This window comes from Dendropsophus ebraccatus, chromosome 7, assembly GCF_027789765.1.
Source record: "Dendropsophus ebraccatus isolate aDenEbr1 chromosome 7, aDenEbr1.pat, whole genome shotgun sequence".
In the NCBI taxonomy this organism is placed as follows: domain Eukaryota; kingdom Metazoa; phylum Chordata; class Amphibia; order Anura; family Hylidae; genus Dendropsophus; species Dendropsophus ebraccatus.
In genome coordinates this window covers 2,874,246-2,901,454 of record NC_091460.1, presented here as the reverse complement: position 1 = coordinate 2,901,454, position 27,209 = coordinate 2,874,246, and the positions used below count along the sequence as shown (strand labels likewise).

The window sequence follows — 27,209 nt, the reverse complement described above, 5'->3', positions numbered from 1 at the left end:
CAGTGCACCCACACACCCCTCAAAACAGTGGTTTACCTCCTGCTGATCATATACACTGCACTCACTATACTGCTGCCTCATGAAAAGCGGGAAACCAGCCGCCTCATAGAAAACCGAGCAGAGGAAGATAGCTCCTCCCACACATGAGGCTGGTCACATGGGCATGACATCATCAAAGGTCCTCAAGACCTACCTGTGGCAACTACATTCTAGCCTCCACCCAGTCACTGCTGTTGTGTTGTGTGTGGAGATCTCTGCTCCTCAGTGTGTGACCCCAGCAGTAAGGTAAGCTTACAGGAGGAGGGGTGTTACATTGTGTTACAATCAGTGTGTGACCCCAGCAGTAAGGTAAGCTTACAGGAGGAGGGATATTACATTGTGTTACTATCAGTGTGACCCCCCCAGCAGTAAGGTAAGCTTACAGGAGGAGGGGTGTTACATTGTGTTACTATCAGTGTGTGACCCCCCCAGCAGTAAGGTAAGCTTACAGGAGGAGGGATGTTACATTGTGTTACTATCAGTGTGACCCCCCCAGCAGTAAGGTAAGCTTACAGGAGGAGGGATATTACATTGTGTTACTATCAGTGTGACCCCCCCAGCAGTAAGGTAAGCTTACAGGAGGAGGGGTGTTACATTGTGTTACTATTAGTGTGTGACCCCAGCAGTAAGGTAAGCTTACAGGAGGAGGGATGTTACATTGTGTTACTATCAGTGTAACCCCAGCAGTAAGGTAAGCTTACAGGAGGAGGGGTGTTACATTGTGTTACTATCAGTGTGACCCCCCAGCAGTAAGGTAAGCTTACAGGAGGAGGGTGTTACATTGTGTTACTATCAGTATGACCCCAGCAGTAAGGTAAGCTTACAGGAGGAGGGATATTACATTGTGTTACTATCAGTGTGACCCCCCCAGCAGTAAGGTAAGCTTACAGGAGGAGGGATGTTACATTGTGTTACTATCAGTGTGTGACCCCAGCAGTAAGGTAAGCTTACAGGAGGGGGGATGTTACATTGTGTTACTATCAGTGTGTGACCCCAGCAGTAAGGTAAGCTTACAGGAGGAGGGATGTTACATTGTGTTACTATCAGTGTGTGACCCCAGCAGTAAGGTAAGCTTACAGGAGGAGGGGTGTTACATTGTGTTACTATCAGTGTGTGACCCCAGCAGTAAGGTAAGCTTACAGGAGGAGGGGTGTTACATTGTGTTACTATCAGTGTGTGACCCCAGCAGTAAGGTAAGCTTACAGGAGGAGGGGTGTTACATTGTGTTACTATCAGTGTGACCCCCCAGCAGTAAGGTAAGCTTACAGGAGAAGGGGTGTTACATTGTGTTACTATCAGTGTGACCCCCCCAGCAGTAAGGTAAGCTTACAGGAGGAGGGGTGTTACATTGTGTTACTATCAGTGTGTGACCCCCCAGCAGTAATGTAAGCTTACAGGAGGAGGGATGTTACATTGTGTTACTATCAGTGTGTGACCCCAGCAGTAAGGTAAGCTTACAGGAGGAGGGGTGTTACATTGTGTTACTATCAGTGTGACCCCCCCAGCAGTAAGGTAAGCTTACAGGAGGAGGGGTGTTACATTGTGTTACTATCAGTGTGTGACCTTCCAGCAGTAAGGTAAGCTTACAGGAGGAGGGATGTTACATTGTGTTACTATCAGTGTGTGACCCCAGCAGTAAGGTAAGCTTACAGGAGGAGGGATGTTACATTGTGTTACTATCAGTGTGACCCCCCCCCCCCCCAGCAGTAAGGTAAGCTTACAGGAGGAGGGATGTTACATTGTTTTACTATCAGTGTGACCCCAGCAGTAAGGTAAGCTTACAGGAGGAGGGATGTTACATTGTGTTACTATTAATGTGTGACCCCCCCCCCCCCCCCCCAGCAGTAAGGTAAACTGCAGAGTGTGTAATAACTGACACCAGATCATACATACCCCATACTCTACAGTGCCCAGAAGTCTTGGGGGGGGGGACTGTCAGAAGTGTCCCTTTAAGAAGCAGTAACTAGTTTAAAGGTATTTTCTGGCGAAAATTTTTTCTTTCAGATTAGCTGGTGTCAGAAAGTGATATAGATTTCTTTGTTTTAACAATGTGAGCATAGCCTTTCTGTGTTTTCAATCCACTGCTGGTCTTGGTTGCAAAATACTGAGCAAAAATCCTGTGAACATGGCCTAAATCTTTGCAGCACTGCAAAGATTTAAGCCCTTAAAGAGGACCTGTCACCCCTCGTGCCGGGATGACAGGCTCCCAACCCCCGTTAGAGCCCCCTATACTCACGTGATCCCGCCGGGTCCCGCTTCTGAGCCGGTCAGGTCACTGAGATATCAGTGCCCGAAGCCCGCTGCGCGCGCTGACAGGGGAGTCCGATGCCCATAGAGAATGACGGAGCATTGGACTCCCCATTCATTCTCTATGGGCATCTGACTCTCCTGTCAGCATGGGCTTCGACCCAACCGGCTCAGGAAGCGGGACCCGGCGGGATCACGTGAGTATAGGGGGCTCTAATGGGGGGTCGGGAGCCTGTCACCCCGGCACGGGGGGTGACAGGTCTCCTTTAAGGATGGCCCTGAAATGGCCTTAAAGGAGAAGTTCGGTGAAAATTTTTATTAAGGTATTGTATTTCTTCCCCAAAGTTATACCAATCCCCAATATACACTAATTACGGGAAATGCTTATAACGTGCTTTTTTCCCTGCACTTACTACTGGATCAAGGCGTCACTTCCTGGATAACTTGGTGACGTCACTTCCTGGATAACTTGGTGACGTCACTTCCTGGATAACTTGGTGACGTCACTTCCTGGATAACACGGTGACGTCACTTCCTGGATAACACGGTGACGTCACTTCCTGGATAACACGGTGAGGTCAAAACTCCTAGAGCTGTGCGGGCTGTGGATGCTGGAGAGGAGGATGGCAGGACGGGACATTGGAGGGACACTGAGCATCCCCCTGCCATCATCCTCTCCAGCAGCCACAGCCCGCACAGCTCTGGGAGTCGTGACATCACCATGTTATCCAGGAAGTGACATCACCATGGTATCCAGGAAGTGAAGCTTTGATGCAGTAGTAAGTGCAGGGAAAAAATTTCATAATTTCCCATATTAAGTGTATATTGGGGATTTGTAAAACTTTTGGGGGCAATACAATACTTTAATAAAAATTTGCCAGACTTCTCCTTTAAAGCGACTCTGTACCCACAATATTTCCCCCTCCCCCCAAACCACTTGTACCTTCGGATAGCTGCTTATAATCCAAGATCTCTCCTGGGTTCCGTTCAGCAGGTGATGCAGTTATTGTCCTATAAACAACTTTTAATCCTGCAGCGCTGTGTCTAACGGCCAGGGCTTAGATTTGTATATGCATTAGGCTGGCACCACTTCTCCGTCTTTCCTCCCCACCCTCCTCATCATTAGGAATGCTCCAGGAACATTTACTGCTGTTTGAGCTTTGCACAGGTGTATTAACGATCCAGCCCATGTTCATTATATACACAGGTGGGAAATAGGAAGCAATCTGCCTGAAGCATTCCTAATGATGAGGAGGGTGGGGAGGAAGGACGGAGAGGGTGTGCCAGCCTAATGCATATACAAATGTAAGCCCCGGCCGTTAGACACAGCGCTGCCGGATTAAAAGTTGTTTTTATGACAATAACTGCATCCCCCGCCGAACGGACCCCAGGACAGATCTTGGCTTAAAAGCCGCTATCCGAAGGTACAAGTGGTTTGGGGGGTCAGATTGTGGGTACAGAGTCGCTTTAAGGACCGAGGCAAATTTTATGAATATGACCTGTGTCATTTTATTCATTGATAACTTGGAAATGCTTTAACCTATCCGGCTGATTCTGAGATTTTCTCGTGACATATAGTACTTTATATTTCTGGTAACCCCAAAATAACTTGAAAAATTGCATTTTTCTAACTTTGAGACTTTTCTGCTTGTGCTTTTAATTTTTTTTAAACAATAGGAAGCTTAACCCCTTAGTGACCGCCGATACGGCGGTCACTAATGGTCCTTATTCTGCTGCCATCAGCTTTTTACGGCGATGGCAGAGAATAAGGCTGCGGGGCGGGGCCGGGACGGCCCCCACCCCATCCCCCCCGGCTACCGGAGGTAGCTGAGGGGTTGGGGCAGTGTGTGGGGTCCGTCCCGGCCCCCCCCCTTACCGACGATCGCCGCTATTAACGTTATAGCGGCGGCCGTCGGTAAAGGAGATTACCGGTGCTGCCGCCGCCTTACATCTCCCCCCGCCGTGAATCTACGGCGGGGGGAGATGAAATAAATGTCCCCCAGACCTCAGATCAGCCCCCCCTAGTAGGGCGATCTCTAACCCCCCTCCCCCGGCGGCCATCATTTCCAAGATGGCCGCCGACATCGCTGTGAACCGACTAATGTTAAAATGTTAATGTTAAAATGAATGAAAGCCCCATGCTCTCCGCCACCGGAGGTAGCGGAGAGCATGGGGCAGTCATCGGGGACCCCCCCTGTGGGGTCCCGGTACAAGCGATCAGCGGTATATACTATATACCGCTGATCGCTTGTACCATGTGCTCCCGGCACTTTTTATCCCCTGTCACCATAAATGATTGGTGACAGGGGATAAAAAGTGATGTCCCCCCCACCCCCCAAGTCGCCCCCCCACCCCCCCTGTCACCCCCGTCCCCCAGTCACCCCCCCTCCCCCATATATGTTACCTGATCTGGAGCTCCTTCCTCCTCGACGTCCTGGCTGGTTATGAAGTGCGCATGCACTCCACAACCAGCCAAGCTCTGAAAATTTAAAGTGACAGAGACCAATTTGGTCTCTGTCACTGAACTATGATTACTGTGATAGAAAATATCACAGTAATCATAGTAATACAGTGAAAATGAATATGTAAAGTACAAAAAGTGACAAACACACAAAGAAATAAAACACACACTTTTTATTATAGTAATAATTGCAGTTTACTCCCAAATTACTCCTAACCCCTCCCCAGATTACCCGTAACCACCGCACGTTGCCCGTAACCACCGCACGTTGCCCGTAACCACCGCAAATTGCCAGTGACCCCCTCCCGATTGCCCGTAACCACCCCAAATTACATGTACCCACCCCAGATTACCTATAAGCACTTCAGTTTATCAGTAACAATCCCAGATTGTCTGTAACCCTTCCAGGTTGCACATAACCCCCCCAGGTTCCCCGTAATCATGCCAGATTACATGTACCCCCCCCCCCCAGATTGCACGTAACCACCGCGCGTTGCCTCTGACCACGCCTTGATGCCTCTGACCACGCCACGATGCCTCTGACCACGCCACGTCGCCTCTGACCACGCCACGTCGCCTCTGACCACGCCACGTCGCCTCTGACCACGCCACGTCGCCTCTGACCACGCCACGTCGCCTCTGACCACGCCACGTCGCCTCTGACCACGCCACGTCGCCTCTGACCACGCCACGTCGCCTCTGACCACGCCACGTCGCCTCTGACCACGCCACGTCGCCTCTGACCACGCCACGTCGCCTCTGACCACGCCACGTCGCCTCTGACCACGCCACGTCGCCTCTGACCACGCCACGTCGCCTCTGACCACGCCACGTCGCCTCTGACCACGCCTCGTCGCCTCTGACCACGCCTCTGACCACGCCTCTGACCACGCCACGTCGCCTCTGACCACGCCACGTCGCCTCTGACCACGCCACGTCGCCTCTGACCACGCCACGTCGCCTCTGACCACGCCACGTCGCCTCTGACCACGCCACGTCGCCTTTTTACCATCCCAAATTGCCAATGACCCCCTCCAGATTGCGGTGCCCATGCCAGATTACAGGTATCCACCCCAGATTGCCTATAAGAACTTCAGTTTATCCGTAACCACCCCACATTGCCTGTAACCACCCCACGTTGCCCGTAACCACCCCAGATTGTCAGTAAGCACTGCAGGTTGCCCGTGACCAGCCCACGTTGCCCGTGACCAGCCCACGTTGCCCGTGACCAGCCCACGTTGCCCGTGACCAGCCCACGTTGCCCGTGACCAGCCCACGTTGCCCGTGACCAGCCCACGTTGCCCGTGACCAGCCCACGTTGCCCGTGATCTCATTTTTTTTATCTTATTTTAGTAACTGCGCTATTCTAATAACCATTACTAGCTGCGGTTTTGCTCCTGTAAATTGGTGCTCCTTCCCTTCTGAGCCCTGCTGTGTGCCCATACAGTGGTTTATGCCCACATATGGGGTACCGTTGTACTCAAGAGAACCTGCATTACAAATTTTGGGGTACGTTTTCTCTCCTGTTCCTCGTCAAATTGAGAAATTTCAAACTAAACCAACATATTATTGGAAAAATTAGAGTTTTTCATTTTTACTGGCCAATTTTGAATACTTTCCTCTAATACCTGTGGGGTAAAAATGGTCACCACACCCCAAGATGAATTCTTTGAGGGGTGTACTTTCCAAAATGGGGTGACTTTTGGGGGGAATCTATTCTGCTGACACTACAGGGGCTCTGCAAACGCACCTGGCGCTCAGAAACTTCTTCAGAAAAATCTGCACTGAAAATGCTAATTGGCGCTCCTTCCCTTCTGAGCCCGGCTGTGTGCCCATACAGTGGTTTATGCCCACATATGGGGTACCGTTCTACTCAGGAGAACCTGCTTTACATATATTGGGGTGACATTTCTCTCCTGTTCCTCGAGAAATTGAGAAATTTCAAACTAAAGGAACATATTATTGGAAAAAATCGAGTTTTTCATTTTTACTGTCTACTTTTGAATACTTTCCTCAAACACCTGTGGGGTTAAAATGCTCACCACACCCCAAAATAAATTCTTTGAGGGGTGCACTTTCTAAAATGGGGTGACTTATTGGGAGATTTTACTCTGCGGACACTACAGGGGCTCTGCAAACGCACCTGGCGCTCGGAAACTTCTTCAGCAAAATCTGCATTGAAAAAGCTAATTGGCGCTCCTTTCCTTCTGAGCCCTCCTGTGTGCCCATGCAGTGGTTTATGCCCACATATGAGGTACCTTTTCACTTAGGAGAACCTGCGTTACAAATTTTGGGGTACTTTTTTCCTCTTGTTCCTCATAAAATTGAGAAATTTCAAACTAAAAGAACATAATATTGGAAAAATTTGAGTTTTTCATTTTTACTGTCTAATTTTGAATACTTTCCTGTAATACCTGTGGGGTCAAAATGGTCACCACACACCAAGATGAATTCTTTGAGGGGTGTACTTTCCAAAATGGGGTGACTTATGGGGGGTTTTCTCTCTGCTGACACTACATGGGCACTGCAAACGGACCTGGCGCTCGGAAACTTCTTCAGCAAAATTTGCATTGGAAAAGCTAATTGGCGCTCCCTTCCTTCTGAGCCCTGCTGTGTGCCCATACAGTGGTTTACGCCCACATATGGGGTACCGTTGTACTCAAGAGAACCTGCATTACAAATTTTGGGGTGCTTTTTGTCTCATATTCCTTTTGAAAATGAGAAACTTTAATCTAAACGTATATATTATTGGAAAATTAAAATTTTCAATTTTTTTACTGCCTAATTGTGAATACTTTCCTCCAGCCCCTGTAGGGTTAAAATGCTCATTATACCCCTAGATTAATTCTTTAAGGTGTGTAGTTTCCAAAATGGGGTCACTTATGGGGGTTTTCAGGATACTAGACTTCTAAATCCATTTAAAAAAAGAACTGGTCCCTAAAAAAATCAGTTTCACGAAAATGTGATAATTTGCTGATAAATTTCTAAGCCCCGTAACACCCTAAAAAAGTAAAATATGTTACCAAATTATGCCAGAATAAAGAGGACATATCGGTAATGTGACTTAGTAACTAATTTATGTGCTACGACTTTCTTTTTTTAGAAGCAGAGAATTTCAAAGTTCATAAAATGCTAATTTTTTAAATTTTTCATGATATTTTGATGTTTTTCACAAAAACACACAAAGTAGTGACCAAATTTTGCCACTAACATAAAGTGCCATATGTCACGAAAAAACAATCTCGGAATCGCTAGCATACGTTAAAGCATCACTGAGCTATAAGAGCATAAAGTGAGACAGGTCAGATTTTGAAAAATTTGCCTGGTCATTAAGGCCCAAACTAGCTGCAGCACGAAGGGGTTAAAGTGTCACTGTCGTGATTTTTTTTTTTGCAGAAATCAATAGTCCAGGCGATTTTAAGAAACTTTGTAATTGGGTTTATTATCCGAAAAATGCATTTTTATCATGAAAAAGCAGTTTGAAGCTCTCCCCCCTGTCTTCATTGTTCTCCTATGGAGAGAGCTAAAGAAAAGACCAAAACAGGACAACAAAGAGTTAATCAACAAATCCCTCAGGGGATATCTCCTGTGACAGTCACCAGTGACCTGTCTGAGCTCGGATTACAGCTGTCACCCAGCTCCGTGCCTGTAATCCTCTGTTATCTGCTTTCTGCTGCCGGCTAACTCCCTCCTTCCTCCTCCCCCCTCCCCTCTCCATAGAGCAGACAGGGTACGTCTCCTGCAACAAGTCACAATTTTCAGATTTTTCAGAGTGGATGAAAAAGAGGAAGGAGGGGGGGGACCTGGGAAAAGGCTTTATACATGCAGATTATGGCAGATTTGGCTAATAAACCCAATTACAAAGTTTCTTAAAATCGCCTGGACTATTGATTTCTGCAAAAAAAAACAAAACAAAAAAAAACGACAGTGACTCTTTAAAACATTAGCAGCAATATTCCAAATTTTTTACATACATTTCAAAATCAGATTTTTTTAAGGACCTGTTCAGGTTTAAAGTGTATTTGAGGGGCCTGTATGTTAGCCCCACAAAGCACCACATTTCAGAAACTGCACCCCCCAAACTCTGCAAAAACACATCTAGAAAGTGTTTTAAAGGACAAATCTGGCCAAAAGCATTTTTTAATATTTTATTAGTTAGGCAAAGTTAGACAAATTCCTAATGTACAGTAATTATGGGATATGCACATATACTGCTATTTCCCTTAAATTAGTAGATCATGAAGACTTCAAATTCTCAGAAATACCGTTTTGAGTGTTACGATGATACGCCAGCTGATTGTAGAGTTGCCCATCACAGCCCGGTGTGGACCCCGAGGGGTTTCTGAGGTTCTGCTTAGCATCTCCACTGACCCTACTGTGGCACATACAATCTGTTTCCTGTTCTCCTCCTGCATTATTGTGCTGTCTGTCATTTTTATTTTTCAGATATCGGTATCCCGAGGCTTATGTCTGATTCAGTGGACTACATCAACGACCAGATGATTCATTTTTCTAATATTATGGTCATAGAGGGTTGTGGGTCTGGTCCCCCTAAAATGGGTAACACAAACCCCTCAAAATATTACCCCAGTACCCACCGCCAGAGAGGTGCTGGGACAACAGGACTATTGAAAACTGGCTCTTCCAAGTACCTTGGGGAATGGGGTCCTTACTAACGGATGCTATTAAAGATGAGCAAATCCCTCAACTAAGTAAAGCATTTAGTTTGATCAGCGCTCCGCTCATCAAGCCCGTCAGCTTTCAGCGCTGCTCCACTCCCTGCCACTCCTCCCAGGCTGCAAGGAAAAGCTGGATCCAATCATGGGAAACTTCTCCCAGTTTCCAGGATTTTATCCAGCTTTTCCCCAGCACACAGGGTGGAGCGGCACGGAGCTGAGCAGCGCTGATGAGCAGATCGCTGATCAAACGAATTGCTTCACTTAGTTCAGGGATTCGCTCATCTCTAGATGCCGTCTATCAGACGAATTCCACTACAAACCAAGAAAAGTCATTCAAAAAAGAGAATTCACCATAAAAAAAACATTTTTTAATTGAAATAACGTGCCACGCACCACACTTTTTGACCATTTTATAATCAATAAATAATCCTCTGTTCATTAATGTCGTGCACCGAATCAGACATAATCCTCAAGTGACCAATCCACTCAACGTAAGCAAGAAGCTGTGTTGCCACAGACCTTCTAAGACTCCGCGTAAGGCCTGTCTAGTATAAGCAGGCATCTGTGCTGTGTATTATGGAGTGTGACTATTTGGTTATAAATTATTGATACAAAAAATAACATTTTTTATTGCAAAACATTTTTGGCTAAGAAAGGTTACCATAATGTTTTCAACTATTTTTTTTATTACAGATTCAACATGCCAGCTTGCATCGTTGAGGAATGTAAACCCTCTAGTAGAGAGGGAGAAGCTGATGTCATACTGCACACGTTCCCTAATGAGAAAGAACGAATAAAACAATGGCTATTATCCATTAATCCAAACATGACAAATATTGATGAGAGGGTTGAGGAAATTTTCAGTTCAAAGACTCAAAAGCATAGGATATGCTCTGTGCACTTCCAACCCTGCTGTTACTTATATAACCCCAAAACAGGGAAGAGAAGACTTACCGCCACTGCGATTCCTACTATTTTTCCAAGAAGAGCGCTCGCTACAGAAGATCTCACCGGAAGTTTAGTATCACCCCCATTGAAACGAAAGAGAGTTGAGGGCAATGGTCAAAGTTATGTAACACTCAAAGTTGGTGATAAATGTCCAACATGTCGCCAAGTCTTTACTGGAGCACGCACAACCTCATCTACTGGAACTTCAGAAAAATCTACAGAAACAGCAGAAAAAGCCACCTATTTCGATCGGTTCTACGGAACTAAGAGTAAAAAGGTTCAAGCCACAGTTCGCATGTTCTCAGTAAAAGTGCAATGCAAATTATTGAAGGAAAGAAAAAAAATTATTCCACAATCTCAAAAATCAGCTGTTTTCCGTAAAAACACTCCAACAGTTTGGACTCCATCCACACAATTTACTTCAACAACCCAAAAAAGTGCCGAACGTCTACCTATGGTCTCTGAAATCTCAACCAATCAATCAGAAATCGCCAGCTGCTCCAATCTACAAAATGTTAGTTCCGAGTTTTTATTTCAAGATGAGCATCTAACTCTTATGCAGTGTCCCGAAATCTCATCGGTTATGTTGAGGCAAGCTCCAGATGCAAGTGGTTTATATAGTAGTTTTACTACTCAAAGTAGCACGCCCCATGATAAAGAATCTACACTTCATCCCTCTCTTATGGCGTCTTCATCAGGTTCAACTGAGGGAGATTCAAATGATTCTCTATTTGAGGATGCAGAAGAAGAGAAGACTCTATCAGAAAACAACTATGAGTACAGTGCACCAATTTTCGTACACCCCATCAATGAACGCAAGTTCTTAGTTTATGAGAGCTGTTTAGATGCCTTATTATTGAAAATTCCTTGTCAACATAGAGGAAGCTGTCCGGGTAAAATACAACGAATTGTGAAGAGAAACTGTGAATCCTTCATATCAGTTTATGTGGAGTGTACATTGCAACATTTTCAAAAAGTGTGGGAAAGCCAACCGAAAATAAATCGAAAACCCGTAGGAAACATCGAGCTGTCAAGTGCAGTTCTATTAAGCGGAAATACTTTTACAAAAATGAAGCAGTTTTTTTATCTGACCAACATTCTCGGTATATCTGAAAGTACATATTACAGGTATCAAAGGAATTTTCTCTTTCCTACCATTGATATACAGTGGAGGCGTAACCAGGAAAGAAATTTTGAAGCTTTGGGAAGAACAGCATTGTGCGTTGCTGGTGATGGACAATGGGACTCTCCAGGACACAATGCAAAATATTGTATTTACACACTGATGGATGTTGATTCCCAAAAAATTCTAAACTTTGACATTCAACAACTCGGGGATGGAGCAACTTCTGTTGGTCTTGAGAAACTAGCTTGTAAAAATGCCCTAGATTTCCTGTTAGAGAAAGGAGTAAATGTACGTATACTGTGCACTGACAGGCATCTTTCCATATGTAAAATGATAAAGGACGACTATTCGGCCATTACTCATGAACTTGACGTAAGGCACTTGGCTAAATCTGTTGGCAAACGGTTACTGAGAGCAAGTAAAAAGAAAAACTGTTCAGAATTGGCAAATTGGATAGGTCCAATTAAAAATCACCTATGGTGGTCCTTCAATACTTGCGGGCAGGAGCCAAATCTATTATTGGAAAAGTGGAACTCCTTATTATACCATGTCCAGGATGTACACAGCTGGAATAAAGACGAGTCTGACTACAATGGTTGCCAACACGCAGAACTGTCAATTGATACTCAACAAGTGCGAAAGTGGCTTCATCCAAAAACTGCATCATACGAATCGCTGAAAAAAATTGTCATGGATAATCGCCTGCAAAAGGAACTAAAACATATCACCCATTTTTGTCACACTGGAGACCTGGAGGTCTTTCACAGCAACATATTGAAATACAGATCAAAAAGACAACACTTTGGAATCGATGGGATGCATGCCCGTACACAACTCGCAGCTCTTGATCATAACGAAAATGTGAACCGGGTACAAGCGCTTGTGCGGGAGGCTTCGAAAGCTAGCGGTGCCCTGGGATCCGAGTGTTTCAACAGCTCGAAGGCTGGAAAAGAATGGCTTGTACAGGCAATCTACGAACCCACTCATCAAGAGTTCCTCAAAAACATTATGAGAGAGGTATATGAGTTGGCTGCAGGAAATCGTAGCCATGATTGGGTTTCCGAAAGATCATCTGTACCATGTAACATTGCTCCAAAACCGATTAAACAGGAGATGATTGAGGTGCTGATTTTCTAAAATATTTTCCAAACTGAAACTAGATAATTTAGTCTGAAAAATTTCTGCTACTGTTCTCTTCAAGTTACAGAATTTTTCAAGTACGTTAGATATATTTTCAAATAATTATTTTTGTTATATTGCAAATTTTGTAAATTTATATTTTTATATGATAACCCTAATTGTTACAAACATTTTTCTTTTATCATCAAAACCATCATTCTGATTATTTATTAAATTTGAGAGGGACGTTCTATGACCACCTTGTGCGCAATAGGAACACTCTGATACACCCACAATGACAGTTCTGGGAAAGTAATCTTTTTACAATATTGAATAATTATATATATATATAATGTGTTGAATTTTAAAAATTTGTTAGTAATCAAACAGTAAATAAAACATTTCAGATAAGCACAAGAAAAATATAAAATAAATTAGTGATATAGAAGAAAGTTTGTCCGTTCAAATATAACCAGCCAAAATGATTACCTTTGTTTATCTTGTAATTTTTATCATCTCTATAAATATAGCAAGACTACTACATAAGCATTTTGAATATGCAATTTAGTCCTATGATAGGGCACCATATTTGGGAGGAAGTGAACCCTGGGGTGAGCGCTCTATGGCTTCTCTTTCCCCGCTCGCTGTCAGCACAATGACATGGTCTGACAGCGAGTGTGGAGGAGCGGGTGGCCGTGCGGAGCTGCAGAACTGCAGGGCAATCTTCAAATCATCCATATAGACCATATAAGCAGGGGTGTAGGGAGGGGGGGGCTGGGGTGCAGCTGACCCGGGTGCAGGGGAGGGGGGGGCTGGGGTGCAGCTGACCCGGGTGCAGGGGCGTAGGGGGCTGGGGGGCAGCTGACCCGGGTCTAGGGAGGGGGGGGGGGGGCTGGGGGGCAGCTGACCCGGGTCTAGGGAGGGGGGGGGGGGGGCTGGGGGGCAGCTGACCCGGGTCTAGGGGGGGGGGGGGGCTGGGGGGGCTGGGGGGCAGCTGACCCGGGTCTAGGGAGGGGGGGGGCATAAGCAGGGTGGCTTGTGCAAGAGGCATCGTGTCTATATATATAGTCAGTCTGACTGAGAAGAGAGGCGCTCATTGGGGGAGGAGGAGGAGCAGCAGCAGCACAGCGGCTCCCGGGAAGGGGCGGGGCATATAGCCTCAGAGAGAAGTGAGAGCCCAGCATGAGGTAAGTGCTGCAGAGAGGCTGCTGGGGGCTGGCAGGTTTCCCTCAGAAAGGAATACAGGACAGTTATCTCCCCCTCCTGCCCTGTGCTGCTGTGCTGTAACACATACAGGGGGCACAGCACTGGCACTGAGGACATGTCAGCCGCATCCCTGGCACTCTCCAGCCTCCTCCTCCTCACAGTCCTGACTACCACTGCTGCTGGACCCAGTGAGGAGGAGATAGGAGCCTGGCTGCAGGGAGGGAGGGGGGGGGGAATTAACCCATGAGTGCCCTGTACTGCGGGGGAGGGGGATTAACCCATGAGTGCCCTGTACTGCAGACTCTGCACAAATGGAGGGAGACTAAACTAAAGCAAATGTCCTATTGATCACATAATAGTGATCCCCATATGTGCACCCTGCAGTGCTGTGCAATATGTCAGTGTGTCTCCTCTGCTGGGTGTATAAGGAGGCTGTGTATATACTGTATGGCGTACAAGGAGGCTGGGTATATACTGTATGGCGTACAAGGAGGCTGGGTATATACTGTATGGCGTATCAGTACAAGGAGGCTGGCTATATACTGTATGGCGTATCAGTACAAGGAGGCTGGCTATATACTGTATGGCGTATCAGTACAAGGAGGCTGGCTATATACTGTATGGCGTATAAGTACAAGGAGGCTGGCTATATACTGTATGGTGTATCAGTACAAGGAGGCTCCTATCTCCTCCTCACTGGGTCCAGCAGCAGTGGTAGTCAGGACTGTGAGGAGGAGGAGGAGGCTGGAGAGTGCCAGGGATGCGGCTGACATGTCCTCAGTGCCAGTGCTGTGCCCCCTGTATGTGTTACAGCACAGCAGCACAGGGCAGGAGGGGGAGATAACTGTCCTGTATTCCTTTCTGAGGGAAACCTGCCAGCCCCCAGCAGCCTCTCTGCAGCACTTACCTCATGCTGGGCTCTCACTTCTCTCTGAGGCTATATGCCCCGCCCCTTCCCGGGAGCGGCTGTGCTGCTGCTGCTCCTCCTCCTCCCCCAATGAGCGCCTCTCTTCTCAGTCAGACTGACTAGATATATACACACGATGCCTCTTGCCCAAGTCACCCTGCTTATCCCCACCCCGCACCCGGGTCAGCTGCCCCCCAGCCCCCCCCCTCCCTACACCCCTGCTTATATGGTCTATATGGATGATTTGAAGATTGCCCTGCAGTTCTGCAGCTCCGCACGGCCACCCGCTCCTCCACACTCGCTGTCAGACCATGTCATAGCACTGACAGCGAGCGGGGAAAGAGAAGCCATAGAGCGCTCACCCCGGGGTTCACTTCCTCCCAAATAAATGAAGAGATTATTACCAAAGTATCTGTGATTGGGAGAGACGGAATGTTATCTGTCAGAATGGCAGGGGGGCTAATACTGTCACCTATATACTGCCCAGTATATATCTCCACACCCGATGTCAGGCAGGACAGTGCTGTCACCTATATACTGCCCAGCTGTATATCTCCACACCCGATGTCAGGCAGGACAGCGCTGTCACCTATATACTGCCCAGCTGTATATCTCCACACCCGATGTCAGGCAGGACAGTGCTGTCACCTATATATACTGCCCAGCTGTATATCTCCACACCCGATGTCAGGCAGGACAGTGCTGTCACCTATATACTGCCCAGCTGTATATCTCCACACCCCATGTCAGGCAGGACAGTGCTGTCACCTATATACTGCCCAGCTGTATATCTCCGCACCCGATGTCAGGCAGGACAGTGCTGTCACCTATATACTGCCCAGCTGTATCTCTCCACACCCGATGTCAGGCAGGACAGTGCTGTCACCTATATACTGCCCAGCTGTATATCTCCACACCCGATGTCAGGCAGGACAATGCTGTCACCTATATATACTGCCCAGCTGTATATCTCCACACCCGATGTCAGGCAGGACAATGCTGTCACCTATATACTGCCCAGCTGTATATCTCCACACCTGATGTCAGGCAGGACAGTGCTGTCACCTATATATACTGCCCAGCTGTATATCTCCACACCCGATGTCAGGCAGGACAATGCTGTCATCTATATACTGCCCAGCTGTATATCTCCACACCCGATGTCAGGCAGGACAGTGCTGTCCCCTATATACTGCCCAGCTGTATATCTCCACACCCGATGTCAGGCAGGACAGTGCTGTCACCTATATATACTGCCCAGCTGTATCTCTCCACACCCGATGTCAGGCAGGACAGTGCTGTCGCCTATATATACTGCCCAGCTGTATCTCTCCGCACCCGATGTCAGGCAGGACAATGCTGTCACCTATATATACTGCTAAGCTGTATATCTCCACACCCGATGTCAGTCAGGACAGTGCTGTCACCTATATACTGCCCAGCTGTATATCTCCACACCCGATGTCAGGCAGGACAGTGCTGTCACCTATATACTGCCCAGCTGTATATCTCCACACCCGATGTCAGGCAGGACAGTGCTGTCACCTATATATACTGCTAAGCTGTATATCTCCACACCCGATGTCAGGCAGGACAGTGCTGTCACCTATATACTGCCCAGCTGTATATCTCCACACCCGATGTCAGGCAGGACAGTGCTGTCACCTATATATACTGCCCAGCTGTATATCTCCACACCCGATGTCAGGCAGGACAGTGCTGTCCCCTGTATACTGCCCAGCTGTATATCTCCACACCCGATGTCAGGCAGGACAGTGCTGTCACCTATATACTACCCAGCTGTATATCTCCACACCCGATGTCAGGCAGGACAGTGCTGTCCCCTGTATACTACCCAGCTGTATATCTCCACACCCGATGTCAGGCAGGACAGTGCTGTCACCTATATATTGCCCAGCTGTATATCTCCACACCCGATGTCAGGCAGGACAGTGCTGTCACCTATATACTGCCCAGCTGTATATCTCTACACCCGATGTCAGGCAGGACAGTGCTGTCACCTACTGGAGCATCGCTGGAGCATCGGCGCCAGGACAAGGGGAGTGCGGCCTCTTGTGATCGCAGGGAAAACCCTTCCTGCGGCCACAAGAGTGAAGAGAAGAGGAGACGCCCGGACCCAGGTGAGTATAAGTGTTTGTTTTATTGTGTTATATACTATATGGGAGGGGGAGCACACAGGGGTCTGTTTAACTGGGGGAGTGCACATCGGGGGTCTATATAAATGGGGGGAGCACACAGGGGGGCTATATAACAGGCGGAGCACACAGGGGGGCTATAGACTACTGGGGCTTCACAGAGGGGTCTATATACTACTTGGGGCAGCAGAATGGGGTCTATATACAACTTGGAGAGCACACAGAGGTCTATATCCAAGTGGGGGAGCAAACAGGGGGCTATATACTACTGGGGGAGCACACAGAGGTCTATATACTACTGGTGGGGCACACAGGGGGTCTATATACTACTGGGGGAACATACAGGGGGTCTATATACTACTTGTGAGGCACACAGGTGGTCTATATATAACTGGGGGAGCACACAGGGGTCTGTATACTACTGGGGCAGCACACAAGGGGTCCATATAATACTGGTGGGGCACACAGGGGGTCTATATACTACTGGGGGAACCACACAGGGGGTTTATATACTACTGGAGGAGCACACAGGGGTCTATATCCAAGTGGGGGAAGCACACAGGGGGCCTATATACTAGTGGGTGAGCACACAGGGGGTCTATATACTAGTGGGGGAGCACACAGGGGGTCTATATACTTCTAGGGGAGCACACGGGGGGGCTATATATAACTGGGGGAACACACAGGGGTCTATATACTACTGGGGGAAGCAAACAAGGGGTATATACTAGTGGGGGCTGGACACAAGGGGTATATACTATTGGGGGCAGCACACAAGGAGTATATATTACTGGCGGTAGCGCACAAGGGGTATATACTACTGGGGGCAACACACAGCGGTCTATTGTTTTGGAACGCGTGTCAAGGGGGGGGGCCCCCAGACATAACTTCGCTTGGGGCCCCAGAAATGCCAAGACCGCCCCTGGTCACCTATATACTGCCCAGCGAGCAGCAGCGTCTCTTGTCACCCAATGAGGATTGGAGATTATATAAGGAGCGGTATTGGTGGTTTGGTTAGGCCGGGCACAGGTTACGGACAGCCTTGTATGTCATTGGTTTGTATAGAAGTGCTGAAGAACATCAATATAACAACTGATGAAAAGAAACCAAAGCTGCAGACTGGGGACTGAGTAATATAGGAAGAAGAAAGGAGAAGAAAAAAGGTTTCTAGATTTTGGAAGCACAGAGAGATATATGAGAGGTTCCAGGTGTCTCCTGACCCAACAGCATCTAATAGTGTTAGTATTCTGGCAGCACACTGCCCCCTGCTGGTGTCATGATGTGGGGAGGACACACTGTCCCCTACTGGTGTGATGATGTAAGGAGGACACACTGCCCTCTGCTGGTGTGATGCTGTGGGGAGGACACACTGCCCCCTGCTGGTGTGATTCTGTGTGGAGGACACACTGCCCCCTGCTGGTGTGATTCTGTGTGGAGGACACACTGCCCCCTGCTGGCGTGATGCTGTGGGGAGGACACACTGTCCCCTGCTGGTGTGATGATGTAAGGAGGACACACTGCCCTCTGCTGGTGTGATGCTGTGGGGAGGACACACTGCCCCCTGCTGGTGTGATTCTGTGTGGAGGACACACTGCCCCCTGCTGGTGTGATGATGTAGGGAGGGAACATTGTCCCCTGCTGGTGTGATGATGTGGAGGACACACTGCCCCCTGCTGGTATAATGTGTACAATATGTACGTGTTCTTGACCACCACAAGGTAAAAATCCAGTCCAACCTCAGTTCTTTTCCTTTTTTTTAAAACCTTTATATAATTCTGACCGCCGCGGTCAGTGATTGGCTGAGCAGCCTGCCAGCGGAGACAGGCCGCTTTGAAGCTGGAGAGCTCGGGACCCGGGGAGAAGCACAGAGCAAGAGAAGCCCTGCAGCCTGGACAGGTAATGTACAAAGTTAAGCAAGGGCTGCAAGGACATCGGTACTGATGTCCATGCAGCCCTTGTTAAACGATAATTGGGCCGTGTAATAGGCCCAGTAAAGTATCGCCGAGCTAGCTCGTTATTATCGGGCCCCCAACTGTGCAGATGTTCCATACTCGGCCTATTGCTCCATGCTCGGCCTATTGCTCCTTGCTCGGCCCATTGCTCCGTGCTCGGCCCATTGCTCCGTGCTCGGCCCATTGCTCCATGCTCGGCCCATTGCTCCTTGCTCGGCCCATTGCTCCTTGCTCGGCCCATTGCTCCGTGCTCGGCCCATTGCTCCATGCTCGGCTTATTGCTCCATGCTCGGCTTATTGCTCCATGGTCAGCCTATTGCTCCGTGCTCGGCCCATTGCTCCATGCTCGGCCCATTGCTCCACGCTCGGGCTATTGCTCCATACTCGGCCCATTGCTCCATGCTCGGCCCATTGCTCCATGCTCGGGCTATTGCTCCGTGCTCGGGCTATTGCTCCGTGCTCGGCCCATTGCTCCGTGCTCGGCCCATTGCTCGGCCTATTGCTCCATGGTCAGCCTATTGCTCCGTGCTCGGCCCATTGCTCCATGGTCAGCCCATTGCTCTGTGCTCGGCCCATTGCTCCGTGCTCGGCCCATTGCTCCGTGCTCGGCCTATTGCTCCATGGTCGGCCCATTGCTCCGTGCTCGGCCCATTGCTCTATGCTCGGCCCATTGCTCCATGCTCGGCCCATTGCTCCATGCTCGGGCTATTGCTCCATGCTCGGCCCATTGCTCCATGCTCGGCCCATTGCTCCGTGCTCGGCCCATTGCTCCATGCTCGGGCTATTGCTCCATGCTCGGCCCATTGCTCCGTGCTCGGCCCATTTCTCCATGGTCGGCCCATTGCTCCATGCTCGGCCCATTGCTCCTTGCTCGGCCCATTTCTCCATGGTCAGCCCATTGCTCCATGCTCGGCCCATTGCTCCATGGTCAGCCCACAACAAGAAAGAGGGAGCTCCACTAATAATTAAATGTCAATGGGGGTGCAGCTTGGTGTCCAAATAATTCAAACCAACAAAAAAGAAGAGAGAAAGCTAAACACCACGATAGCGCACACCTCCAAAATAGAATATATCATCAAATTTTATTTATACAGGATTCCAAACAAAAACAAGAACAAAAAGGAACACCATAGCAAACATGATTAAGAACAATTAAAAGCCATATAGGTATATAGACAGTCCATAGAGTGAGAGGATATGATGGTGCCCTCACCACCTCAGGATATCACCGGAAACATGTGTATAATATATATATATATGCTAAAGCTCTATCTTGAAATGAATTATACAGACTGGCGTAAGAATAATGACAACTGTTGTATAAATAAAATTTGATGATCTATTCTATTTTGGAGGTGTGCGCTATCGTGGTGTTTAGCTTTTTCTCTTCTTTTTTGCTGCCCTGGTCAGCCTATTGTCCCATGCTATTGTTCAGATGTGTTATGTAAACAATAAAACCTACCCGGGTAAACAAGAGTGACCATTGAGGTTCCCTCCAGCAGGGAGAGAGAGGGGGGGGGGGGCGGGGGAGGGGTGCAGGGCAGAGAGAGGGGGGTGGGGGAGGGGTGCAGGACAGAGAGAGGAGGGGAGGGGTGCAGGACAGAGAGAGAAGGGGGAGGGGTGCAGGACAGAGAGAGGAGGGGGAGGGGTGCAGGACAGAGAGAGAAGGGCAGGACAGAGAGGAGAGGGGGGGAAGGGGGGGGGCAGGACAGAGAGGAGAGGGGGGAGGGGTGCAGGACAGAGAGAGGAGGGGGAGGGGTGCAGGACAGAGAGAGGAGGGGGAGGGGGTGCAGGACAGAGAGAGGGGGGGTGGGGGAGGGGTGCAGGACAGAGAGAGGGGGGGTGGGGGAGGGGTGCAGGACAGAGAGGGGGGGGAGGGGTGCAGGACAGAGAGGGGGGGGAGGGGTGCAGGACAGAGAGGGGGGGGAGGGGTGCAGGACAGAGAGAGGGGGGGTGGGGAGGGGTGCAGGACAGAGAGAGGAGGGGGAGGGGGTGCAGGACAGAGAGAGAAGGGGGAGGGGTGCAGGACAGAGAGAGGGGGGGGTGGGGGAGGGGTGCAGGACAGAGAGAGGGGGGGGGTGGGGGAGGGGTGCAGGACAGAGAGAGGGGGGGTGGGGGAGGGGTGCAGGACAGAGAGAGGGGGGAGGGGTGCAGGACAGAGAGGGGGGGGAGGGGTGCAGGACAGAGAGGGGGGGGGAGGGGTGCAGGACAGAGAGGGGGGGAGGGGTGCAGGACAGAGAGAGGGGGGGGGGGGGTGGGGAGGGTGTGCAGGACAGAGAGAGGAGGGGGAGGGGGTGCAGGACAGAGAGAGGAGGGGGAGGGGGTGCAGGACAGAGAGAGGAGGGGGAGGGGGTGCAGGACAGAGAGAGGAGGGGGAGGGGGTGCAGGACAGAGAGAGGAGGGGGAGGGGTGCAGGACAGAGAGAGGAGGGGGAGGGGGTGCAGGACAGAGAGAGGAGAGGGAGGGGTGCAGGACAGAGAGAGGAGGGGGAGGGGTGCAGGACAGAGAGAGAAGGGGGAGGGGTGCAGGACAGAGAGAGGGGGGGGGGTGGGGGAGGGGTGCAGGACAGAGAGAGGGGGGGTGGGGGAGGGGTGCAGGACAGAGAGAGGGGGGAGGGGTGCAGGACAGAGAGGGGGGGGGAGGGGTGCAGGACAGAGAGAGGGGGGGTGGGGAGGGGTGCAGGACAGAGAGAGGAGGGGGAGGGGGTGCAGGACAGAGAGAGGAGGGGGAGGGGGTGCAGGGACAGAGAGAGGAGGGGAGGGGTGCAGGACAGAGAGAGGAGGGGGAGGAGTGCAGGACAGAGAGAGGAGGGGGAGGAGTGCAGGACAGAGAGAGGAGGGGGAGGAGTGCAGGACAGAGAGAGGAGGGGGAGGGGTGCAGGGCAGAGAGAGGAGGGGGAGGAGTGCAGGACAGAGAGAGGAGGGGGAGGGGTGCAGGACAGAGAGAGGAGGGGGAGGGGTGCAGGACAGAGAGAGGAGGGGGAGGGGGTGCAGGACAGAGAGAGGAGGGGGAGGGGTGCAGGACAGAGAGAGGAGGGGGAGGGGTGCAGGACAGAGAGAGGAGGGCAGGACAGAGAGGAGAGGGGGGGAAGGGGGGGCAGGACAGAGAGGAGAGGGGGGGAAGGGGGGGCAGGACAGAGAGAGGAGAGGGAGGGGTGCAGGGCATAGAGAGGAGGGGGAGGGGGTGCAGGACAGAGAGAGGAAGGGGTGCAGGACAGAGAGAGGAAGGGGAGGGGTGCAGGACAGAGAGGGGAGGGGGAGGGGTGCAGGACAGAGAGAGAGGAGGGGGAGGGGTGCAGGACAGAGAGAGGAGGGGGAGGGGTGCAGGACAGAGAGAGAAGGGGGAGGGTGCAGAACAGAGAGAGGGGGGAGGGGTGCAGGGCAGAGAGAGGGGGGGGAGGGGTGCAGGCAGAGAGAGGAGGGGGAGGGGTGCAGGACAGAGAGAGGAGGGGGAGGGGTGCAGGACAGAGAGAGGAGAGGGAGGGGTGAAGGACAGAGAGAGGAGGGGGAGGGGTGCAGGGCATAGAGAGGAGGGGGAGGGGTGCAGGACAGAGAGAGGAAGGGGTGCAGGACAGAGAGAGGAAGGGGAGGGGTGCAGGACAGAGAGAGGAGGGGGAGGGGTGCAGGACAGAGAGAGGAGGGGGAGGGGTGCAGGACAGAGAGAGAGGAGGGGGAGGGGTGCAGGACAGAGAGAGGAGGGGGAGGGGGTGCAGGACAGAGAGAGGAGGGGGAGGGTGCAGGACAGAGAGAGGATGGGGGAGGGGTGCAGGACAGAGAGAGGAGGGGGAGGGGTGCAGGATAGAGAGAGGAGGGGGAGGGGTGCAGGACAGAGAGAGGAGGGCAGGACAGAGAGGAGAGGGGGGGAAGGGGGGGCAGGACAGAGAGAGGAGAGGGAGGGGTGCAGGGCATAGAGAGGAGGGGGAGGGGTGCAGGACAGAGAGAGGAGGGGGAGGGGTGCAGGACAGAGAGAGGAGGGGGAGGGGTGCAGGACAGAGAGAGGAAGGGGTGCAGGACAGAGAGAGGAGGGGGAGGGGTGAAGGACAGAGAGAGGAAGGGGAGGGGGTGCAGGACAGAGAGAGAGGAGGGGGAGGGGTGCAGGACAGAGAGAGAGGAGGGGGAGGGGTGCAGGACAGAGAGAGGAGGGGGAGGGGGTGCAGGACAGAGAGAGGAAGGGGAGGGGTGCAGGACAGAGAGAGGAGGGGGAGGGGTGCAGGACAGAGAGAGGAGGGGGAGGGGTGCAGGACAGAGAGAGGAGGGGGAGGGGTGCAGGACAGAGAGAGGAGGGGGAGGGGTGCAGGACAGAGAGAGGAGGGGGAGGGGTGCAGGACAGAGAGAGAAGGGGGAGGGGTGCAGGACAGAGAGAGGGGGGGAGGGGTGCAGGGCAGAGAGAGGGGGGGGAGGGGTGCAGGGCAGAGAGAGGGGGGGGAGGGGTGCAGGGCAGAGAGAGGAGAGGGAGGGGTGCAGGACAGAGAGAGGAGGGGAGGGGGTGCAGGACAGAGAGAGGAGGGGAGGGGGTGCAGGACAGAGAGAGGAGGGGGGAGGGGTGCAGGGCAGAGAGAGGGGGGGGGAGGGGTGCAGGGCAGAGAGAGGAGAGGGAGGGGTGCAGGACAGAGAGAGGAGAGGGAGGGGTGCAGGACAGAGAGAGGAGGGGGAGGGGTGCAGGACAGAGAGAGGAGGGGGAGGGGTGCAGGACATAGAGAGGAGGGGGAGGGGTGCAGGACAGAGAGAGGAGGGGGAGGGGTGCAGGACAGAGAGGAGGGGGAGGGGGCGTGCCGGACAGAGAGAGGAGGGGAGGGGTGCAGGACAGAGAGGAGGGGGAGGGGTGCAGGACAGAGAGAGGAGGGGGAGGGGTGCAGGACAGAGGGAGGGGGAGGGGGTGCAGGACAGAGAGAGGAGGGGGAGGGTGTGCAGGACAGAGAGAGGAGGGGGAGGGGGCGTGCAGGACAGAGAGAGGAGGGGGAGGGGGTGCAGGACAGAGAGAGGAGAGGGAGGGGTGCAGGACAGAGAGAGGAGGGGGAGGGGTGCAGGATAGAGAGAGGAGGGGGAGGGGTGCAGGACATAGAGAGGAGGGGGAGGGGTGCAGGACAGAGAGAGGAGGGGGAGGGGTGCAGGACAGAGAGAGGAGGGGGAGGGGTGCAGGACAGAGAGGAGGGGGAGGGGTGCAGGACAGAGAGAGGAGGGGGAGGGGGCGTGCAGGACAGAGAGAGGAGGGGGAGGGGTGCAGGACAGAGAGGAGGGGGAGGGGTGCAGGACAGAGAGAGGAGGGGGAGGGTGTGCAGGACAGAGAGAGGAGGGGGAGGGGGCGTGCAGGACAGAGAGAGGAGGGGGAGGGGGTGCAGGACAGAGAGAGGGGGGGAGGGGTGCAGGACAGAGAGAGGAAGGGGTGCAGGACAGAGAGAGGAGGGGGGAGGGATGCCAGTACCACATTAAGCATTAGGTTTTTCTATCTCTCCCTACCATCGTTTTTTGTAACACTTTTCCATATTTCCTCTTTTGTATTTAACACAAACTCTAACATCCTGCAGATTATATACTAACACCACATACTGCTTCAACTGAGCCCCGCCCACTCCTGTCACATGATCACAGGTCCTTCACCACAATCTCTTCTCTCCTGCGCTGCTGAGCTCCGCCCCCACATGTACTGGTCACATGATTGTGACATCATCACAGGTCCTACATCTCCAGCATCTACCAGATACAGAGCAGCTCCGGGTCGGGCAGTCACTGCTGTTCTGTTGTGTTGTGTGTGGAGATCTCTGCTCCTCAGTGTGTGACCCCAGCAGTAAGGTAAGCTTACAGGAGGAGGGGTGTTACATTGTGTTACTATCAGTGTGTGACCCCAGCAGTAAGGTAAGCTTACAGGAGGAGGGATGTTACATTGTGTTACTATCAGTGTGACCCCAGCAGTAAGGTAAGCTTACAGGAGGAGGGGTGTTACATTGTGTTACTATCAGTGTGACCCCCCCCCAGCAGTAAGGTAAGCTTACAGGAGGAGGGGTGTTACATTGTGTTACTATCAGTGTGTGACCCCAGCAGTAAGGTAAGCTTACAGGAGGAGGGGTGTTACATTGTGTTACTATCAGTGTGACCCCCCCAGCAGTAAGGTAAGCTTACAGGAGGAGGGATGTTACATTGTGTTACTATCAGTGTGACCCCCCCAGCAGTAAGGTAAGCTTACAGGAGGAGGGGTGTTACATTGTGTTACTATCAGTGTGACCCCCCCAGCAGTAAGGTAAGCTTACAGGAGGAGGGGTGTTACATTGTGTTACTATCAGTGTGTGACCCCAGCAGTAAGGTAAGCTTACAGGGGGAGGGGTGTTACATTGTGTTACTATCAGTGTGTGACCCCAGCAGTAAGGTAAGCTTACAGGAGGAGGGATGTTACATTGTGTTACTATCAGTGTGTGACCCCAGCAGTAAGGTAAGCTTACAGGAGGAGGGGTGTTACATTGTGTTACTATCAGTGTGACCCCCCAGCAGTAAGGTAAGCTTACAGGAGGAGGGATGTTACATTGTGTTACTATCAGTGTGACCCCCCCAGCAGTAAGGTAAGCTTACAGGGGGAGGGGTGTTACATTGTGTTACTATCAGTGTGACCCCCCCAGCAGTAAGGTAAGCTTACAGGGGGAGGGGTGTTACATTGTGTTACTATCAGTGTGACCCCCCCCAGCAGTAAGGTAAGCTTACAGGAGGAGGGGTGTTACATTGTGTTACTATCAGTGTGTGACCCCAGCAGTAAGGTAAGCTTACAGGAGGAGGGATGTTACATTGTGTTACTATCAGTGTGTGACCCCAGCAGTAAGGTAAGCTTACAGGAGGAGGGGTGTTACATTGTGTTACTATCAGTGTGACCCCCCAGCAGTAAGGTAAGCTTACAGGAGGAGGGATGTTACATTGTGTTACTATCAGTGTGACCCCCCCAGCAGTAAGGTAAGCTTACAGGGGGAGGGGTGTTACATTGTGTTACTATCAGTGTGACCCCCCCAGCAGTAAGGTAAGCTTACAGGAGGAGGGATGTTACATTGTGTTACTATCAGTGTGACCCCCCCAGCAGTAAGGTAAGCTTACAGGAGGAGGGGTGTTACATTGTGTTACTATCAGTGTGTGACCCCAGCAGTAAGGTAAGCTTACAGGAGGAGGGATGTTACATCGTGTTACTATCAGTGTGTGACCCCCCAGCAGTAAGGTAAGCTTACAGGAGGAGGGATGTTACATTGTGTTACTATCAGTGTGTGACCCCCCAGCAGTAAGGTAAGCTTACAGGAGGAGGGATGTTACATTGTGTTACTATCAGTGTGTGACCCCCCCAGCAGTAAGGTAAGCTTACAGGAGGGGGGATGTTACATTGTGTTACTATCAGTGTGACCCCAGCAGTAAGGTAAGCTTACAGGAGGAGGGGTGTTACATTGTGTTACTATCAGTGTGACCCCAGCAGTAAGGTAAGCTTACAGGAGGAGGGATGTTACATTGTGTTACTATCAGTGTGACCCCCCAGCAGTAAGGTAAGCTTACAGGAGGAGGGATGTTACATTGTGTTACTATCAGTGTGTGACCCCCCCAGCAGTAAGGTAAGCTTACAGGAGGAGGGGTGTTACATTGTGTTACTATCAGTGTGTGACCCCAGCAGTAAGGTAAGCTTACAGGAGGAGGGGTGTTACATTGTGTTACTATCAGTGTGACCCCAGCAGTAAGGTAAGCTTACAGGAGGAGGGATGTTACATTGTGTTACTATCAGTGTGACCCCAGCAGTAAGGTAAGCTTACAGGAGGAGGGATGTTACATTGTGTTACTATCAGTGTGTGACCCCCCCAGCAGTAAGGTAAGCTTACAGGAGGAGGGGTGTTACATTGTGTTACTATCAGTGTGTGACCCCCCCAGCAGTAAGGTAAGCTTACAGGAGGAGGGGTGTTACATTGTGTTACTATCAGTGTGACCCCCCAGCAGTAAGGTAAGCTTACAGGAGGAGGGGTGTTACATTGTGTTACTATCAGTGTGACCCCCCCCAGCAGTAAGGTAAGCTTACAGGAGGAGGGGTGTTACATTGTGTTACTATCAGTGTGACCCCAGCAGTAAGGTAAGCTTACAGGAGGAGGGATGTTACATTGTGTTACTATCAGTGTGTGACCCCCCCAGCAGTAAGGTAAGCTTACAGGAGGAGGGGTGTTACATTGTGTTACTATCAGTGTGACCCCCCCCCAGCAGTAAGGTAAGCTTACAGGAGGAGGGATGTTACATTGTGTTACTATCAGTGTGACCCCAGCAGTAAGGTAAGCTTACAGGAGGAGGAAGTTACATTGTGTTACTATCAGTGTGTGACCCCAGCAGTAAGGTAAGCTTACAGGAGGAGGGGTGTTACATGTGTTACAT

General features: G+C 51.0%; 3 protein-coding genes and 1 pseudogene across 3 annotated transcripts in view; 3 read left to right on the top strand and 1 right to left on the bottom strand.

Annotated features, from left to right (window-relative positions):
* Positions 1-27,209, top strand: part of LOC138797152 (zinc finger protein 84-like) — an 863,099-nt gene that overhangs the window by 119,453 nt on the left and 716,437 nt on the right. The window lies entirely within an intron of this gene.
* The window catches only part of LOC138797148 (zinc finger protein 665-like), a 128,557-nt pseudogene that overhangs the window by 64,285 nt on the left and 37,063 nt on the right, over positions 1-27,209 (bottom strand).
* Positions 206-13,090, top strand: LOC138797139 (uncharacterized). Its single transcript, XM_069976936.1, has 2 exons — positions 206-285; positions 10,120-13,090. The coding sequence occupies exon 2, from the start codon at positions 10,127-10,129 to the stop codon at positions 12,635-12,637; it is 2,511 nt and encodes an 836-aa protein (XP_069833037.1). The 5' UTR covers positions 206-285; positions 10,120-10,126; the 3' UTR covers positions 12,638-13,090.
* Positions 24,538-27,209, top strand: part of LOC138797140 (uncharacterized) — an 11,477-nt gene continuing 8,805 nt past the window's right edge. Inside the window, exon 1 of the mRNA XM_069976938.1 lies at positions 24,538-24,629. The gene's annotated coding sequence lies outside the window, so the exon portion shown is untranslated. The remainder of the gene's footprint in view (positions 24,630-27,209) is intronic.

Coding starts and splice junctions, on each gene's coding strand:
- LOC138797139 (XM_069976936.1), top strand. CDS start 10,127: ATGCCAGCTTGCATCGTTGAGGAATGTAAACCCTCTAGTAGAGAGGGA.